The following is a 19,277-nucleotide window of genomic DNA, read 5'->3' as shown; positions in this document are numbered from 1 at the left end:
CTCAGTCTTCTACTTTGCCACATCCACCTTTCATATCTTTCCTGCTTTCCCTTGGGCAGTTGTTTTCTCATTGCCCAGCAGCTTCTTATCCTTCAGGTCTTCTCCCAAGTGGCAATTCCCTCATGAGCGACCTCAGATGTCTTCTCCAGCGGCTGTGCTTCCTGCTCCCCGAGCCTCCATTTCCCCTTGGGGAACCACTCACTGGTTCCTCGGAGGTCGCTGTTTCCTGTCTTGGTCCCAGGCCCTTTCATATCATTGAAGCTTCTCGAAGTCATTGTCTATGGCTCCTACATCCCCCGGTCCAATGCCTCAAACACTCGAGTCCTTAGCAGAGTTTAGTTGTGTGCCGTTGAACTCTCAGGAAGCACCTTCTTGGCGGGACTAGCCTCTTATTTGATAACTTTTTTTTCCATTGGTCAGCAGGGTGCTTGGAAGATACAGTTATCCTAGAAAAAGCTATTCGCCAAATGCTCTTGAAACTCAAAGGTAGTATCCCATTTGGAACTTTCTGCTGTTGCCTATAATCTAGAGCCCTCCAGTTAGTCCCAGGCACTTGGCAGTTTGTATCAATCAGTCCACAGAATACTGGTTGTCTGTTTCTTTAAAGAAAACCTTGAAGTTGTTCAGTGGTAGTGCTATTTCTTCATGACATCTTTTGTTTCTTGTTTCTGTTTTTTGCTTTTTCTCTGGTTAACTAAAGCTTTATGATCTCAGGGGAAGTTGGGTCACCCTTGTGTCAAGGAGGGTGTGTACAGTTAAAATGTTGACTGATGTGGGAGGATTTTTTGGGTGGAGTGTTGTCTATGTAATCCATAAGCTTCCTGAATATACGCAAAAATTATTTCATCCTTTCTTCCTTCCCCCCCACCCCTTTTGTCTAGGTTTTATGAAAAGACACCCAAAGTCTCTTCTCTGCCACCCCCACCCCTTTGCACCCTTGTGCCTTGTGCTGCTTCCTCTTGGAGGTCAGGGTCACCTTGTGTTCCCAATGGGCCCTGTAGGCTTTCATTCATCTGTTTGCAACAGCTTCAGATTCTGGGTGTGACGTGTATGCCTGGCTGATTGCTTTTAGCAGTTAAATTTGGACACTGTTTTTTGTAGGATTTGGTCATTTGTTATGTTCTGACAGTCATTCCGATGATTTACTTTGAAATTATTCTTTGCTTATATGCATAATTCTTGCCTTCTTGACTCACACTATCCCAAGTGGAGGTGTGATTCAGCAAATACTTATTGGCTTTCATTTAATGTTTTGTTGACAAAAAGCACACTGGGAAAAGCATTCTAAAGTAAGAGTACAAACTTTTTATAAAGATAAATTGTGTGTAAAGATTGGGTTGTTGGAAAAGTCAATGTATTTTTTCTTTTTTTTGTTGCAAAAATGCATCATGACTTTTCCAACAACCCAATGTAAATTACTGAAATATTTCTTAAGTGGAATGGTCTTTATATGAAACAACTTTATTTTGTATCAGTTGCATCTGGTCCTAGATCCTCGAGCCTCTTGTTAGAGAAGGAAGGCTGTCCCTTTGGCGTAAAGATTGCATTTGATTGTGACATTTGATCCCAAACAGTTCTGATTTCCTATCCTCAGAGGAAGCCTTTGACAAGCTGCCTCAATCCACGGTTCCTGAGATGCAACGTAGTAATTTGGCACCTGTCATCCTGCAGCTGAAAGCACTAGGAATTGACAATGTCCTCAGATTTCACTTCATGTCGGTAAGTCCTGCCTTCTCTCTGGGACCCTAGGGTGGCTGGAGCGCTCGCAGGGAAGTGTCAGGACTTGGCTAGAGTGCTTGGCACCTTTCTGTTTGTTCCACTTAGCTCACGTGTTGTGTGCCAGGGCTCTGTGTGGGGTGTAGATGAGTAGAGCAGATGAGCAGACACAATTCTTACTCTCATCTGCTGGGGATAGTCACAAGTGAGTGGGTGATCACATTCTGTGTGCCCAGTGCTCCGGGAGATGAAGTAAAGGCCTCTGGCTCAGTTAGTCATGTCTCCAAAGAGACCTGAAACCCTAGTAGGGGTTCATCAGGTTGTGGTTGGAGAGATCAGGGCAGCAAGCCTGTGTGTAGGCCTGGATGCAGGTGCCGTAACTAGGGGAGCTGAGAGGGTGTTGGTAGAACCGCAGGAAGGTCTTTATGTCTGATTGCATTTCTGATGGTTTCCTAAGGCAGATTTCCAGGAGTGGAATTATTGGGTCGAAGGGCCATTGTCGTTTTGTTGGTCCTAGCCCTTGATCATGACCAAATTGCTTTGTAGCTTTATAACAGTGTGTGAGTACCATTGTGCCCTGTCAGGCCAGGTTATTTTCTTTCAGAGTTTGGCTAATTTGATTGGTGGGGGTGGAGGGAAGAAAAATATTTTGTTTCTTCTGAGTTGTTAAGCCATTTATCTGTTAGAATTGGTATTGATTAGTGATTTTCCAGAGTTCTTCAACTGTTGAACTTTACTGTTTATTTTTAATGTGCAGTCATGTGTACATTTCCACGGTAAAATTTATCCATGTAAACATTTCCACAGAAGAATCTTTCTGTCTTTGCCACTGTGATTTCTTCTGTTATTCTTGTGCTTCTGAAGCACGATCCTATATCCAGGTCAGTCAGTAAGTGTTCACTCATATTTTCTTCTTGGATTTTTCTGATCTGAAGACTTGGATTTTACCTCTCTGTGCTACCCCTACTGTTTTTGGCATATGGTATGGCAAATCTTGATTCTTGGATTATAAAGTCCTTTAGCATGTATCGTGATAAACTTAGCAAATGAAGGAATAGAAAAATATCAGGCTCCCTCTCAAAGAAAGCAATCGTGGTTATTGTAAGTATGGAGAAAATGGACCCTTTGGTTATTGGTAGATAGTACAAGAAATTATAAAGAAGGACAAAGAGTATATGCAAATTAAAGCCTGTGCAAAGCTCCACGTGCAAGATCAAAAGTAAACATATAGTGGTAGAAATGACGCATCATCATCAGAGAAACTGCGAAAACATTTTCGAGTATCAAAATAAATACCCATTAAATCAAATCAAATACCCATTAAAGAAAAAGCTACAGCGGAGGAAAGCACACAGATAGTAAGCTAACATTGGCACATGTTTTATTTTCTCTGTAAGAAAGAGGAGCACAAACTGGAATAGCTGGAAAGTTCCTCTTTCCACTAAATGATCAGACAAAGAAAAATGATAAAATCTAAAGCTGACGCAATTTGAGAAAGTGGTTTTATACTCTGTTTCTAAGTCCTAATGGAAGGTTTTCTGACATTATTTTATTAGATATAGAAATGCCTGGTATTCCTTCTCAGGGAAATTTTTCCTGAAAATTAATTCAAGGGAAGAAAAAATTACATTTGTGAGAATGTTTGTTGTTTATTTTATATTACATTAAAGATATAAATGATGACCGTTGTAAACTTTTGGACCACTGAAAAACTAGGAAAATATACATAAATTTGTCCTCATAGTTCCTTCTGATTATTTTCTCCCGAAATTGTGGTTTTTTTTTTTCAGTTGAAATCATAGGGCACATATAATTCTGTGTATTTGGCAGTATTGTTTATAGTAAGAAAGAACTGAAAATAACTTAATTTCTAAATAGTACGGAACTTGCTTACTTTATAAAGTCTCACTGTACTGGAATGTTCTGTTGCTGTTCCAAGTTAAGTGATCACTGTGACCTTTCTGTGGGTGCAAGAAACAATGAAAACAGAAAACCACACAGTGAGAAAAACCATAAAATGTATAGAAAAACTAAATTGTACATATATTGCCCTTCCAACTTGTTAAACAGTGTTGCACATAACTCTGAATTCTGCCATAGGAAAGTGCTAGTAAGTGTGTGTTTAGGTGTGGGGGTGTGAGTAGAGTTTTTTTTAATACTGAGAACAAAATTTTTTAGGGCTTGGTGATTCACTCGAAGTTGTATCAAAGATTGAAAGGAATCAGAGGACCTAATTAATTTTGTTGTGCAATTATTCAATACTTAATTCATTGTTTTGCTTTTCCTATTATCTCATGTAACCTTGGTGGGAAATATACTTGGGAGGGTAAGTTCCTCCATTTAGGTGCTGTGTGTTTTGCCTCTTTGTAAAGGGGATGTCATAAGCTCTGAGGAAAGGCTGGTGAATCAGTGACGTGATTTAGTCAGCAGTGGTTTGCTGGATATGCTGTATGTAGTGAATCAGGTCTTGTTCATAAGTATGTGCATGCAGTCCTCACAGCTTTGAAAAGTGCCGTTTTGGTCCTCGGCAGTCAGTGGGTTGGGTAGAGTAGAAAAAATGAAAACCGAGTTTGGTTTCTGCCTTTGCCACCAACCACCTGTTTGAATGGCCTTGTTCAAATGTCTGTACCTTAATGTTGCTCACTTTCCTCATCTGTGAAATTGGGCTAAAGCAGTGTGGTACTTAAAACACATTTGTTACATGAATGCACTTAGGACGCTGCAGAGTACTGTAATCTTACTGCCTGGCTTACTATAAATGAAATCATTTAGAAGAACATGGTAATAAGGCTTGGTGCTTAGTAGATGCTCAGTAAAGATTTGCAGAAGGAAAGAAGGAGGTAGGGTCCAGAGAACCAGACACTAGCAACAGTGTCAATTTTGCTTAATTTCAGATATCTGGAATTCTCTGTTACTTTTAGAAATCCAAATTCAATGTGTATAGTAGTTTAAGGTAAGGAGCATAACTTCAGATATAGGGGAGTCTGAGGAGGGACTTCAAAGGGAAATGTTTGATTAGCTGAGATTAAAGACCAAGTAGCCCCCGAGGACGCCGACGAGAGAGGCCCAGTGGAGGGGCACTCACGTGAGTGGAGCATGGACGTTGGGAAGTTTGGGCATGTTGGAGGGAAGAGTGGATTTGAACAGGAAACTGTCACATTTTTATGTGTGTTACCAGAATAAATAAATTGAGGATTTTCTCTTTTTTCCAGCCCCCTCCAGCACAGTCGATGGTTCAAGCATTGGAGTTGCTCTACGCCCTGGGAGGTATGCCCATGTCTGGTGCCATGTTCTCTAATCTGTTTACTGGCATTAGAGAGGGGTCTTCCACTTAAGGGTTTTCCAGGAATGGGATTTCTTCTCCCCATATGTAATCCTCTTTTTTTTTAAAAAGATTTATTTATTTATACAAGAACCAGGGTACAGATCAGATGTGCGGGAGGGTGAGAGGATTCACCAGAGATAGAGCGGGGAACAGAACAGGCAGATTGACTGAAATACATTGCTGATGGGAGCAGCTGGAGAGGTCTGTCCCACCATGTGGGTGTCTCCGAGGCTGGTGGGGAGTGAACCGGCACTGCAGAGGCTGCTGCGGACAGCTTCACAGCTCTCAACCACCTGTGCCACAAGGGAGGCCCCATATGTAATCCTCTTAACAACATTTAAACTTTGTCTAAATAAGGTGGGACCATAATTAGATTAATAGTACAGGAGTCCAATTACCCCAGTGAGTATATAATAGCTTGTCAGTACCTCAAAAACTATTTGTAATCATCACCAGAGCCACATTCCCAAGAGACATTTAGAAGATTCCTATCAGTGTTTCTGATGTTATCCCTCCAGACCTTTTTCTCTGTCTCCCACCCCATCCTGAAATTTGTGGCTCTGTTCTCTCCCTGACTCCTCTTCATTCCATTCCTGGAGTTTCCTGTGGAGAATTGGGTAGTTTACCAGAGGAAACACTTTGTTATAGAAGAATCTCCTTCTCTTGTTTAGAAATATGGTATTTAGAAAATTACAGCCTGGATTCACTTATTCAGGAAGTACATGTCTTTTCTGTGAAGATTGCCCCAAGTGAATATCATAGAATACCAGCTTGCTAATAAGTGTCAGTGGTGGTTTTGTCCCTTCAGATTTTTTTGTTTGTTTGTTTTTGTACAGTTCACTTATCTGAAAAGTGCAATTCAGTGGTTTTTAGTTAATTCACAGGGTTATGCATCCATCATCACAAATTTAGAACATTTTCATCACCCAATAAAGAGACCCCCATTACCACCCTCTCCCCATTTCCTCTCTCCTCCTCCTCCCAACTCCCAACTCTTGTCTACTTTCTAATCTCTGCATGTGCCCATTCTGAACATTTCATATAAATGGAACCGTAATACATGGCCTTTGGTGACTGGCTTCTTTCATTCAGCTTGGTGTTTTCAAGATTCATTGGTGTGATAGCACATGCCTGTGCTAGCACATTTCTTTAGTATCCCATTGTGTGGCTATACCATCTTATTCTCTCCATTCATCAGTTGATGGACCCTTGGCGTGTTCCCGCCTCTTGGGCTTTATTATATTATATTATATTTTATTATATTTATATAATAAATTTATTTTATTTTATTATATTTATATTATTAATATAAATAATGCTGCTATAAATGTCCATGTCCAAGTTTTTGGTAGACATTCTCACCAGTATAGTGTGTGGGTTCCAAGTTCTCCATACTTGTTATTGTTTGCCTTTTTTATATTCTAACCATCCTTGTAGGTATGCAGCAGTATCTTTGATTTGCAGTTCTCTTATAATAAATGGTATTGGGCATTTTTCCATATGCTTATGTTCACTTGCGTGTCTTGTTTGGAGAAATGTCTTTTCAAATCCTTTCCCCATTTTTACCCAGGGTGTTATCTTTTTATTTTTGAGTTGGAAGAGTTCTTTATTCTGGATACAAGTTTCTTATCTGACCTGGGATGATTTATAAATGTTTCTCCCATTCTGCCATTGGCTTTTCACTTTCTTGATGGCATCATTTACAGTGCAAAAGTTTTAGATTTTTATGATGCTCAACTCACTTATTTTTTTCTTTTGTTGCTTGTGGTGTAGTATCTAATAAACCATCGCCAGACCCACAGGCCTGAAGATTTTCTGCTAGGTTATCTTTGAAGAGTTTTTTTTATAGCTCTTATATTTAGCAGGGCTGTGATCATTTTGAGTTCCTTTTTTGTATGCAGTGAGGTAGGAGTCCATCTACATTCATTATATTTATGGTACTTCTCTGTAAAGGAATAACCAGTTAACTGGTTTAAAAGATCTTCAGTGATTTTAAAAGGCCTTTAGGTGGGTCTCCACGAAGTCAGTCCAAAGTAATTATGTGCTAGAATAGGTTTCTACCCCCTCCTCTCAGGCATGTAATAGGGACTTGAAAGGTTTTCTGGTGTCATCTGTAACAAGAATGAGAGAATATTGACTGTGTAGGCGTTGTTTTTATTTGGAGTGATTTCCCCTAGTCAGAATGACATTAAAATATTTTGTATTTCTTCACTACTCTAAATAAGCTGGGAAAAGTAGAGAAAAACACCCAACTTAATTTGGTTAGAAGCTAAATTATCACCTTTAAAGAGATGATTATGTGGAAACAAAAGAGAAATTACCTTTCTGTCTTTGAGCTGTGCAGTGTTTGTTTTAATACTACGTCCTGGGAATAGTTTGAGTAATAGTAAAATAATAGTCTACACCTTGGAATCCAATACCTGGATATTGGCCAGTGGTAAAGAGGCATTGTGGGGAACTGGAGGAGACTGCTCCACCCCATCCAGTAAACTGCCCAGGAGGCAGCTGGATAAACAGCTATGGTGTTGGCACCAAAGAGTGATCTGGGCAAGTGTTTAGATTCATAGTCACTGGCCTTGTTATCACTTGCATGGTATGAGAACAGAGGGCACAGAATGCTATCCTGGACAGGTGTGGCATCTAAGAGACTGGACTTGGGAGAGATCCAGAGGTGACAGGGGGAGCAGCAGCAGAGATGGCAGAAAACTAGGAGAGTGGGGGTCACAGAAGCTGGGGAGGAGTTTCTCCAACAGCTGTGTGTCTGCAGAGTCAAAAGCTGCTGGGACCCCAAGGAAAATATGTAGTTGGTTGCTGGGCCCCAGTGAATTGTGAGACCAGGGGGCTATTGTGAGGGAAGAGAGAGTGGGAGCCACTGGAGGCTGCAGGACCATTTCTGTGTAAGTAAATCCTTGAAAGGAAGCCATTAGAAATATCAGTATTTTAGTGCTCAGAGTAGATCCTTTGTCATGTAATGGCTCTTTGGTGCCAGATTGAGTTTGGTCGTGCACGATTCATCTTTTGGGTACCTTTTTTTAAGCTCCGTCATTGTTGATTCGCTCAACAATTGTGCATCTTCTAATGCAGCAGTGCACGCCTCCTGATTCTTGTTGCTTTCGTTGCAGGCCTGGACAAAGACTGTCGCCTGACTGAGCCACTGGGCACAAGGATAGCCGAGTTCCCTTTGAACCCCATGTTTGCAAAAATGCTGCTCGAATCAGGTGGGTAAAGACCTATGGTTTTCATTGATTTGATTTTGTCAGAGAACTTATCTTCCCAAGTTCTGTTCCCCCTGGGGGAGAGGGCACGGTGTAGTTGGAGTAGTGAGATCTGCTGCTCTAGCTGCCTGGTTTGGGGCATGTTTCTTACTTTGGTTCAGTGTCCGTCGTTGCTAATTCAGCTCATACCTGTTTGTTTCCCTCGGGCCTAGTCCTGACACCTGACTTTTTTTTTAATCAGGGAAGTTAAAATTGACCCTTGTAACAATTTTTAAGTGTACAGTTTTGTGGCATTAAGTGTATTCACATTGTTCTTCAACCATCACCACCATCCCCCTCTAGAACACGAATTTCATCTTTTCACACTAAAACCCTATCCCCATGAAATACTAATTTTCTCCTCCTCCAGCCCCTGCAGCCACCATTCTACTTTCTGTCTCTCTGAATTTGACTGTTCTAAGGATCTCATATAAGTAGAATCATAATATTTGTCTTTTTTTGTCTGATTTCACTTGGTATAATGTTGTAGCATGTGTCAAAATGTTCTTCCTTTTTAAGGCTGAATAATATTCCATTGTGTGTGCATACTGTTCATCTGTTGGTGGACACTTATAGAGCCCCCACATTTTGGCTATTGTGACTAGTGCTATTATGAACCTTGGCATACAAGTATGTGAGTCCCTGCTTTCACTTTTTTGGGGTATGTACTTAGAGTAGAATTACTGGATCTTGTGCTAATTCTATGTAAGTTTCTGAGAAATCACCATACCATTTTTCACAGTGGCTACACTAATGTACAAGGGTTCCAACTTTTCCACTACCTTCCAAGTTTTGTGAGGGTATGAGCCAAGAGATAAAAGTGTACACCCTGGAGCTCTTAGAAATCAAAATCACATAGAGTGTAGTTTGTGTGTGTCCTGCACCCCCAAAATATTTTCCTTGCTTTTTTAACTTCGCATTAATTGCCAGTCTGCAAAGCTGTATTTCAGACTAATATGGTGATGGCTATAATGTATTTTGGAACAACCAAGAAAATGATCTTAGCATCTTACATTGAGAAGCTGGATTCCAAGTTTGGGGTGGGGGAACAGACATTCACGAGTCTGGAAGTCGTGAGGAACTCAAATGGGCTCTCTCGGTCTGATGCCCAGGGCTGATCATGGCAGACTCTGCCCTCAGGACCAGCAGCAGCCACACAGGGTGCTTCCCTGGTCTAGTTATGCCTCGCACTTGACAGGTGAGTTGAACCCTTCTGAGAGGTACACTCCCTATGTGAATGGTCCAAGGGCAGAGAAGTAGCCAAAGGTCACAACCCACGTGTTTCTTGCCCTTCTTTCCCTCTCAGACTTTATTCCAGAATTCTAAGTATCCATGTAAGAGCAAGGAGCAGGCCTGGAGCTGACCTGCCTTAGTGACGGGCCACCCTGGCCCCACCCTGACTCCCAGCCAGAGTCCTGTGGTGTGTATGGTGCAGAGGGTGACAGCAGCTCCAGCCTCAGGGCCCTTCCAGGCCTCCTTTCATCTGGGCCACATATAGGATGTAGCATTTGACAGGGTGAAGTGCTTACGAACTTTAAAAATCAGGCTGTATATAAATATGATCTTATTATGGTGCAAGGAAAATATCGGACGGTGTCTCTCAGTTCTCGCTGACATCATTTGTCTCATTGACATATTTAAGTTTGTAATCAAGTGTGCTTTTTTGCTTCATAGGAAATTTTGGCTGTTCGCAGGAAATTCTAAGCATTGCTGCCATGATGCAGATCCAGAATATCTTTGTGGTCCCCTCAAATCAGAAGTCCCAGGCAGTAAGTCCCGCCTTTCCCTCAAGCTCTTCATACTAGTCTCCAACTTTGGGTTTTCCTTGTTAAAGCTCCCCAGGACCTGCTGATGACAGCTGTGAAGTGGTATCAGCGCACACTGAGTGCTGTCTGGGGCTGCTGCTGCACCTCACGCTTAATGGACATTTCACTTTGTTTTCACAGCATCCTGGGTAGATGGGGCTGTGTACGCACATTCAGAGATGCAGGCACAGGAAGGTTAGCCAGCTCACTCATGGTCGCAGTCAGAATCAGTGGTTGCCTTCACTGTCCATAGCCCCGACTTTACCATTATCCTGCTGCAGTTTCCTGTGAGGAAATTGGCTGCTCTCGTTGTGATCTGGTGGGCACGTTAGTGACATCAGGAGTCCGGTGCCCAGGTGCTGTGGTTCTGGTGGTGGTCAGGGTCAAGCCAACTTAGGGACAGGCTGTACGCAAGGCTCGGGTGTCAGCGACGACCGGAAGGTGGAACATTGGAGAGACCAAGGGAAAAGTTATGATGTTGAAGAGCTCCATGGAGGCGAGGCGTGTGATTGAGACAGGTCACAGATGAGCTGAGGGTCCCTTCCTGTGGATAGGGTCAGAAGAGGGTGTGCGGTCGGGGGACAGACTTGCCTGCCTCCATGCCTCTGTTTTCACCTTCTTAACTGTCTTTCCTCAAGACAGGCAAGCTCATTTTTAAGATGAGGAAACTGAAGTTCTGACCACTGTCTAAAATTACAGCATACCCACCCCTGGTTTTGTCTTTGTCTGTAGAACTTCTTACCACCTAGTTGCTGTCTATTTTGCTTATTTATCTTGTTGGTTGTGTTTCTCCTACCACGGTTTTATTCACTGTTGTATCCCAAATGCTTCTCATGGTGCCTGGCCCATGGTAGGTGGTCAGTCAATATCTGTTACTGAGTGAATGCAGGGAAGGTAGGTTGGTGATTTATGAGGTATTTGATGCAAGGAGAACGTCCTGATGCTAATCATCATGTTTGCACACTTGTGTGTATATTGTATGTGCTGCCCCTTGAACGCAGGGGAGCAGATGGCATTGCCCAGGGTCTTACTGAAAACAGAATTCAGGGGCGGGATCTGAAAGGATTGTGCAGCTCATGGTGTCCCAGGACTAAGTGTCTACCACGTGCCAGACACTTAGCCCCTGCCTCTGGGGCTTATCTCCAGGTCAGGGCTGGGAGTTCTGAGATGATAGTGACTGGGTAGAGGAGGAGAGAGGAAGAACACTGATGTTTATCTAATACCTGTGCCAGGTACTTTATAGGGAATTATCCTACTCCCACAGTAGTGGTGATAGGTCTAATTTCTTCATTTGACAGATAAGGAAGTTGAGGCTGAGGTAGGTTAAGTAACCAATCCCAGGTCTTGCAGGAAATAGCAGAGTTAGAGCTGGTGCCAACCTGGTCCTTTCCACTCTGAGCCAGGAACTATTCATGTGTGTGTGGTGTCACCTCCCAATACCAAAGGGTCATGAAAAGGGCCTTCTAAATGTGGCTTTGTTCCCTCTAGATTCGAATGCACCGAAAATTTGCTGTGGAGGAGGGTGACCATCTTACCATGCTGAACGTGTATGAAGCATTTATCAAAGTAAGCACAGCCAGCGCTAGAAGTTCCCAACATGTACTCCCCAGGGGAGGTGTTTTGGGATGAGGCTTCTAGAAATTCAGTTTACAGAGGAATGACCAAGATGCCTCTTTATTCTTGTGTTTGTTGCTAGTTCTAGGCCCCCTGCCTGTGTTTGTGGTGGTTTTGCCTGAACACGGAATTATTTCTTGCTTTTCCCTGCCTAGAGGTGTGGCCACTATCTGTGGGCTTCATCAGCCTTCCCCAGCTGGCGCGCTTAACCACCCAGTGTTGTTGGACAACACTGTCTAATACCTGAGTAGGAAGTTCTGTCTATTTCTAGCCAAGTAAAGAGTAACTTATAGTCTGAAGTTGAATCTTCAAAGCCATCTCGATGAGCCTGATGCTGCACGTCCCCACCTCTCCGCCATCTGCCAGTTGAGCTTGAGGAGACATTTAGTGGACATTCACATCTGTCCATATCCAGCCTTAGGTAATAGGAATTTTTGTTGTTCTTAGTTGTCTGTCAGCCTAAGGTCTAATAGTAACCACTTAGTACTCTCATTAAAAATTGCTGAAAAATGAGATCTGTAAGGATGATGGGAACAGACCCCTGTCATGTAAAGAGGAGGAAAGAAGGGAAAATAGATATTTCAGATGTTTGGCATCTTGTTTTCATTTATTAAATACTTCGCTTAGAAGAGGAGAACTAGTGTTTGTTTTGCTAGACATTTGAATGGGAGATAATTCTTTTGATAAACAGTTTTCAGAAAAAATTTCCCTCTTCCTGAGGTTATTGATTATCGATTAAGTCAGTTAAAATTCATTTTTATGAGCACAGGGCACCTTCTCCGACCTGCAGCCTCCGCGCTCAGAGATTCCTGTGTGATTTACATTTTCTTATTGAAAACACTTTGTCCCTGACTTAGAGTATAATTTCAGAGCTACATTCCCACAGCAATAACTTTAGACAAAATGATCACATTTAAGAGTGCAGAACAAAATTAAACATTGTTGATAGGAATCATACTTTGGGGACAGATAATTTGCAATAGTAATTTACAAATCATTTTTGACTTGGCAAGTCGTATTGCTATAGTAAAAAAGTAAAAAAGTGATAAACTCAAGCCTGTCAAAGAAGGAAAATTCATTTACAAAGACCCGTAGGGAAGTGGTTCTTTCTAATAACTCACCACTCAGGGGCATTTAAGATCGCAAACGATTCTGCTTGTTGTGAAGTGTCATTTCCCCTCTGTGGTGAGGGTGAGATTGAAGAACTGTCAGGTGGTCCACCCGATGCAGGACTGGTCACCCTCTGAAGAGCTGGTCCCAGGTAGGCGCACAGGGATGAGAAAACAGCTGTCTTCACAGACAGCCTCAGTCAAGAGCATTTCTGTTTCCCTTCCTCTCCCTTTGTCTGGGCTGTTCTGTAGCACAACAAGAACTCTCAGTGGTGTCAGGAGCACTTCCTGAATTACAAGGGTCTTGTCCGAGCTGCGACTGTGAGAGAACAATTGAAAAAGCTGCTTGTCAAGTTTCAAGTGCCCAAGAAATCTAGTGAAGGTAAGAACACGGTGCCCCGCGGGGATGCGCTTGCCTTGCTCCACTCACTTGTGTTCTTCGCCTTCTCCTGCCGCCTGGTGTGAGGCAGGCCTGTGTGCTCTGTACCCACCCCGAGCTCTGGTCGGAACTGCCTGTGTTCATGAAAAGCCATGTTTAAAAGTGGGGCGTTTCTTCCAAGGAGGTTCACTTTTATCTCTGAAGGTGATTCTTACTAAAAAAAAAAAATTGATGCCCCCTGACAACACTTAAGAATGGTTAGCGTCCACTTCATTGCACATTAGATAATTAGTTTTCCCATCAAGTCTTTGCAAGAAAAATAACTGTTAGGTGGATGACTATGGCAGCAAACAGTGAGAGGAACAGTCCAGCAGGTTCCCCTGAGCAGCCATGGAGGGAAGGTGGTGACCTCCATAGATGGCCTGGGGCAGGCCTCCAGCTCTGGAAGCAGAGGGGGTTGGGGCAGGAGGTGGTTGTAAGGTGGCTTGAAGCAGCCGGCAGTGGGTTTGGCGCTGGGCCCTGTGTATCCCAGCACAGACAGGCAGGGATCTCATCCAGCACTGTTTGCTGCCCTGTGTAGGTGACCCGGACCCAGTTCTGAGGTGCATCGTTGCAGGGTTCTTTGCCAACGCAGCGAGGTTTCATTCTACTGGCGCTTACAGGTATTTGATCCTTTGTAAAGACATTTGTTAAAGCAGATATCCTAAAAATGTCCCAGCCTTCACAGAGCTGATGTGCAGGGGCAGTAGAGAAATTAAATAAATATCATGCTTCCTTCCAAAAGTGAGTGGAGGTTAGCTCCATAGCTTTCAGCCAAGTATATTCACTTTGTGGACCTAGTTCTCCCGTCTTCACCCTTTGCGTATGTTGTAGAAGGATGACAGTTCTGTTCTAATAGCAGAATGATAGAGGGAGCCGCCAAAGATGATCTTTTCTGGTGAGGTTACTTCTGCCATTGAGTAGTTGTTATGTTTCTGGAGCCCTGCAGGACAGGCTACCTCCTGTCCTGATACATTGTGGCCACATTTGCTGTCTATCTTATTTCTGTCCCCAAGGATAGTGTTTGAAAGCAAAGAAACATAGACCTGCGCAGAGTAGTATTTTTCTAAATTATTTTCTGAACATCCACCTGTTGCCTTTCTTCTCTTCCCTTTTTTGCATGATTTATTCTTGATATCTGGGGTGGTAGCAGGGGAGGGGGCTACTGGCCCAGGGGGAGAGGGTGACAATAATCTCGTTTGCGTGAAGTACCATCTGCGTGCATTTTTGATGCTATTAAACACATCTGTGGCAAGGTCTTGCTGTAAGTATTTAAAATGTTCTTCAGACAAAATTCTTGTGTTTTTCAAGGACTATCCGTGATGATCATGAGCTACATATCCACCCTGCGTCTGTCCTCTATGCGGAGAAGCCGCCTCGCTGGTATGTCCCACTTGCACCTGCTTAGTCTGGGAGCTGCCTTGCAGGCCAGGCCAGGCCTGGTTTGCCTCTGGGCCCCAGTGCGCCTTTGCTGACTGCTTTACCCTGAGTCATCTCCAGGGTTCTTGCCCTGCCACAGATCTCCTTAAGAAAGCGGTGATATTCCTCTACTCCCTTATTCCCTCAGTGAATATTGATTTCACTCCAGACTAACTGAGCCACATAAATGCATTTGTTTAGGATCACCCCTGTAGCCAGAACCCAGCCCTGTGGAAGGTGAAGGGGAAAAGCTCATTTCTAATTGTGGCTTCTTGACTCTCATCGCAAGATACCTGCTAATGCTTCCGTCTGGTTTCAGGGTTATCTACAATGAGGTCATACAGACCTCCAAGTATTACATGAGAGACGTGACTGCTGTTGAATCTGCTTGGCTGTTGGAGCTGGCTCCACACTTTTATCAACAAGGAACGGTAAGAATGAACAGAATCTATCCTAACCGCCTCTTACCTGCCTATCTCTTCATAATTTAAATACACATTTATTCTCCAATTGAATGCCCTAAATTTGTGTTCTCATCCACAGTAGCTCATGGTGAGGCCAATCCCCTATCCCCAAAACAATCTGGGTACAAACACTGTATCATTTGCTCATAATGAAGCACATTTAAAAATAAGCTTCTGTGACTCAAGCCAAAAATGAGAGTGTGTCTCCAGCTCCTGCTTCTGTGTCCTCCTCTTCCAAACCATCTTCTAAACCATCACTCTCGGGCCACCTTCCCCGGGAGTGGCGCCCGTCCTCTGCCGAGGTTGCCCTGCACACACCGTAAACACAGGTTGCCTTAGAGAAGATTAAACCGGCAACCCCAGGTTGTGGAGGTGAAGCTGTGTGCCCGCTTTGCCATGCACAGGACGAGAGGGTCAGAGATTCGCGTTCTTCGCTGTCAGGAAAAATGGGCCATTCATTGTCTCCCCCAACAAGCTTATTTTTTTTTTTCGTGCTATATTTCCCTTCACTTCTTCCACCTCTTTTTTTTTTTTTTTTTTAACAAGAGCTGGGGTACAGGCCAGTGGTGTGGGGGGGAGAGGAGTCACCAGAGACAGAGTGGGGAACAGAACAGGCAGACTGAGTGAAACACACTGCTGAGGGGAGCAGTGGGCGAGTCAGGAGAGGTCTGCTGCGCCATGTGGGTAGCTCCCTGGCCAGGGATCGAACTCCTGCTGCACTGGCTGTGGACAGCTTCATAGGCTGCGTCTTAACCCCCTGTGCCACCAGGGAGGCCCATCCCCAACAAAATTTTTAATGGAGGGATGGCTCTGTATGGCAGTCTGTCGTGATACAGGTAAACAGCGTCCATGAACTTCCTGGCCTACCACAGCCCGTGGTCTTGCTCTCTCTGCTCTGTACTGTTTTAACTGGAGTGTTTGGGCCTGTTACATCTGATGTGATGCTGTGTGGTCAGGTTTAAGTGTGTTATCTTCTATTTCCCAGTGCCCAGAGCCTTAGTCTTTGTTCCTTTTTTTATTGTCTGCCTTTGAATTAATCAAATATTTTTTAGTATTCCATATTGTGTCTTCCAGTGGCTTTTTATACTTCTTGTGGTTGCTCTAGGAATTATATACACATCCTTAACTCATCACAGTTGACCTTCAATTATATTACACTATCTAATTGATAATGTAAGAGACTTAAGCCAGTAGATTTCATTTCCCCAACCCATTCTTTATGTTAGTGTTGTCATATATTTTATTTCTACATATGTTTGTGTTAGTATGTTATTTCTACATATTCTCATATGCTTTATTTGAGTATTTGGTTATGTGTTTTATTTCTTCACGTTACATATTTTATTTCTACATAATTCTACATTTTATTTTTATATGTATTTTATTTCTACACACATTGTTACTATGTTTGCTTGAAATGATTGTCATTTAAAGCGATTAGGAAACAAGAAAAAAGTATTTTCTTTAAATCTTTGAACTTTGTGATAGCTCTTTTAAAGGGCTTCTGTCATTTCTGGTCTATTTTCTCTCTTTAGATTGTCTTTCCTCTTCGTTACAGGTTGCATTTTTCTGCTTCTATTGTTTACTAATTCTTTATCGTATGCTAGGCATTATTGATGCTGTGCTATGAAGAATCGGGATTTTTTTTGCTAGACTGTTATGCCTTGAATTGGTGAACGGTTAATACTTAATTTCACTGTTTGAGTTAGTCTTTAATAGGCCAGGTCTAGATTAGCCCTGACCCTCAGGCCTGGCCTTTTGCTGTCTTGACTGAATGTCTGTTGTGCTCTGTGAGGTCTTGATGCACCCTGGCTCGTGAGAATGCCAGCATTGCTCACACTCCAGAATGTTTGCATCAGCTTAGGACTCCCCAGTAACTGCGCTGCCAGCCTTGGTGAGTGCAGGCTTGCACAGGAGCCGGTTGGTGCCCGCCCAGAGACTTGGGAGTAGCCCTGTGTGGGTTCTGGAACTTCTCCTGATGCCCTGACCTGCAAATTCCAGTCTCAGCAGCCCTGCACCTGATCTCTGTCTCCTCTGCCCAGACACACTGTTCTCTATTTAGGATTTACTTCCTGATGCTCAGGTTTGGGCAGCCGCCAGAGACCCAGGTGAGTGCAGGCTCCTCTTGACCATGTCCTTTTCCTCAAGGACACACAGCCTTTTGCTGTCCGTTACTCAATGCCCCCAAACACTTGCTTTGGCTATCTTGTCCCTTTTTACCATAAGTCCCACAGAAGGGAAAGTCCAAATGCTGTTCTTTCAGCAGGGCTAGAACCAGAGTCCAGGATTTTCAAACCAAAACTTGTATTAATCACAGCATTTAAAAATTGTGAGGTCTCACATTAAATATGGATTTCAGATTACCCGTGAAAGAACTGTTGAGTCTGCTGGCACTGGGCCACCGCCTTACCCGCTCAGCTCCTGGAAGCATTTGTGTCTGTGACCCTATAAGTGGAAGTATCTTCTCATTTATCCCTCTCCAGCAACATTAAGGGAATTATCTTTTTGAAATTCTCATATAACATTTACAGCTCTTCTCCAATATTTTAGCTTCTTTAGGTCAAGCACACAGTTGAAGGGTAAATAGCCCCAAAAGTTGGGAGAAAATGACAACCCCAAATTTCCTTTTGTCTCCTCTCCAGAGGCCTGCTTTTGTTGGCTCCTCAGGTACACTTTGATCACTGCCTGGGATCAGAGTATTTTGGAGGCACCTTTAGAAGTCAGACAGTGCAGCAACCTCATTGTGTAGGTGAGGGTCCTGAACCCCCTGATGAAGCTGTTCAGGGGACCGTCTGTGAAGGCCAGAAGGCCTGTCCTCTGTGCTCCTCAACCCGGGTGACTTTCCATTACCTCTGTTTTTCAGTGTCCTCTCCCCCTGTGAAGAGGCCTGACATGGTCTACAATCTGCTGTGTTTACACTCAACATTCTTCCCAGAGCTGAGCCCCAAAAATGGTCCCACAGGCATGATGACATCATCTCCCCTTCCCAAGCCAAGGCTGTGGGTGCCTGACATTAGCTGTAGGGTCACATCAGGTGAAGTGCAGGGAGGAGAAAACACAGGAGAAAGTCACCAAGACCAGTGGTTGGAGGGGGAAGCGCAGGAGCACCTGTTTAGAGGCTGGCCTTCCTGTCCTTAACTTTTTCCCTTGTTCTCAAGCTGTCTTTGAAATCCAGGCGCTCCCTCCTAACTAGGTCCTTTGCAAGAACCTCTGCTGCCTTTTCTTGGGTGTAAACAGTAGGAAGTGCCCTCTTGAGGCACCTCGAGACTGTGCCGTCCATGCAGCCCCCTCTGGGGTCGCACATGGTGATGTTGTCTTCTTTTGCCCTTTCATTTTTTTTGTTCCTTGTTTAAATTTTTATTTTTTTAATTATTATTTTTTTAATTTTTTACATCATTGTTCATTTTTAAACAATATTTGCTTCTCCCCACTCCCTCAGGTGTAGTCCCATAGAGTTTCCTTCCCCAATGCACCTGTGCACCATCACCTCAGTCCCCTGTGCTCCTCCCTCCCTCCCTCTGTTCCCTCTCCCACCTCCTCCCCTGCAGGATGTCTCTGATTTATAATTGTCTGGTTTTGCTTTGTTGTGTTTTGTACTGTTGTTATTTTTTTTACACTGATGTCTTATTTGGTTCCCCTATATTCCTGCTGTAAGTGAAACCATCCGATATTTTTATTTTTCCTTCTGACTTATTTCACTGAGCATAATCCCTTCTAGCTCCATCCACGTTGCTGCGAATGGCATGAGTTTATCTTTTTTGATTGCTGAATAATATTCCATTGTGTATATATAACACATCTTCTTGATCCAGTCATCTATTTTGGACATTTGGGTTGTTTCCAGGTTTTACCTATTGTAAATGGTGCTGCAATAAACATAGGTGTACAGGTGGTCTTTTGAATCAGTGTTTTTGTGTCCTTTGGGTAGATCCCTAGGAGTGGAATTGCTGGGTCATATGTATGGTAGCTCCATTTTTAGTAGACTGAAGAACCTCTAGACAGCTTTCCATAGTGGTTGGACCAGTTTGCACTCCCACCAGCAATGTAGGAGAGTTCCTTTTCACCACATCCTTGCCAACATTTGTTATTTATTGCTAGTTTTTTTTTTTTTAATATGTGCCATTCTTACAGGTGTAAGGTGGTATCTCAGTGT

At 43.3% G+C, this 19,277-nt stretch overlaps 1 protein-coding gene across 2 annotated transcripts in view; it reads left to right on the top strand.

The window, feature by feature from the left end:
* The window catches only part of DHX35 (DEAH-box helicase 35), a gene marked incomplete at both ends in the record, with an annotated part of 65,279 nt that overhangs the window by 38,961 nt on the left and 7,041 nt on the right, over nucleotides 1-19,277 (top strand). For both annotated transcript variants that reach the window (XM_084247651.1, XM_084247650.1), the window contains 9 exons: nucleotides 1,595-1,719; nucleotides 4,929-4,983; nucleotides 8,164-8,259; nucleotides 9,970-10,064; nucleotides 11,589-11,666; nucleotides 13,076-13,205; nucleotides 13,783-13,864; nucleotides 14,553-14,624; nucleotides 14,980-15,091. In XM_084247651.1, the coding sequence (XP_084103777.1) occupies nucleotides 1,595-1,719; nucleotides 4,929-4,983; nucleotides 8,164-8,259; nucleotides 9,970-10,064; nucleotides 11,589-11,666; nucleotides 13,076-13,205; nucleotides 13,783-13,864; nucleotides 14,553-14,624; nucleotides 14,980-15,091 (845 nt within the window). The remainder of the gene's footprint in view (nucleotides 1-1,594; nucleotides 1,720-4,928; nucleotides 4,984-8,163; nucleotides 8,260-9,969; nucleotides 10,065-11,588; nucleotides 11,667-13,075; nucleotides 13,206-13,782; nucleotides 13,865-14,552; nucleotides 14,625-14,979; nucleotides 15,092-19,277) is intronic.

This window comes from Talpa europaea (assembly GCF_964194135.1).
Source record: "Talpa europaea genome assembly, chromosome: 11".
Lineage (NCBI taxonomy): Eukaryota > Metazoa > Chordata > Mammalia > Eulipotyphla > Talpidae > Talpa > Talpa europaea.
Note: the sequence above shows the minus strand (reverse complement) of the source record. Positions and strands in the feature narration are given on the sequence as shown.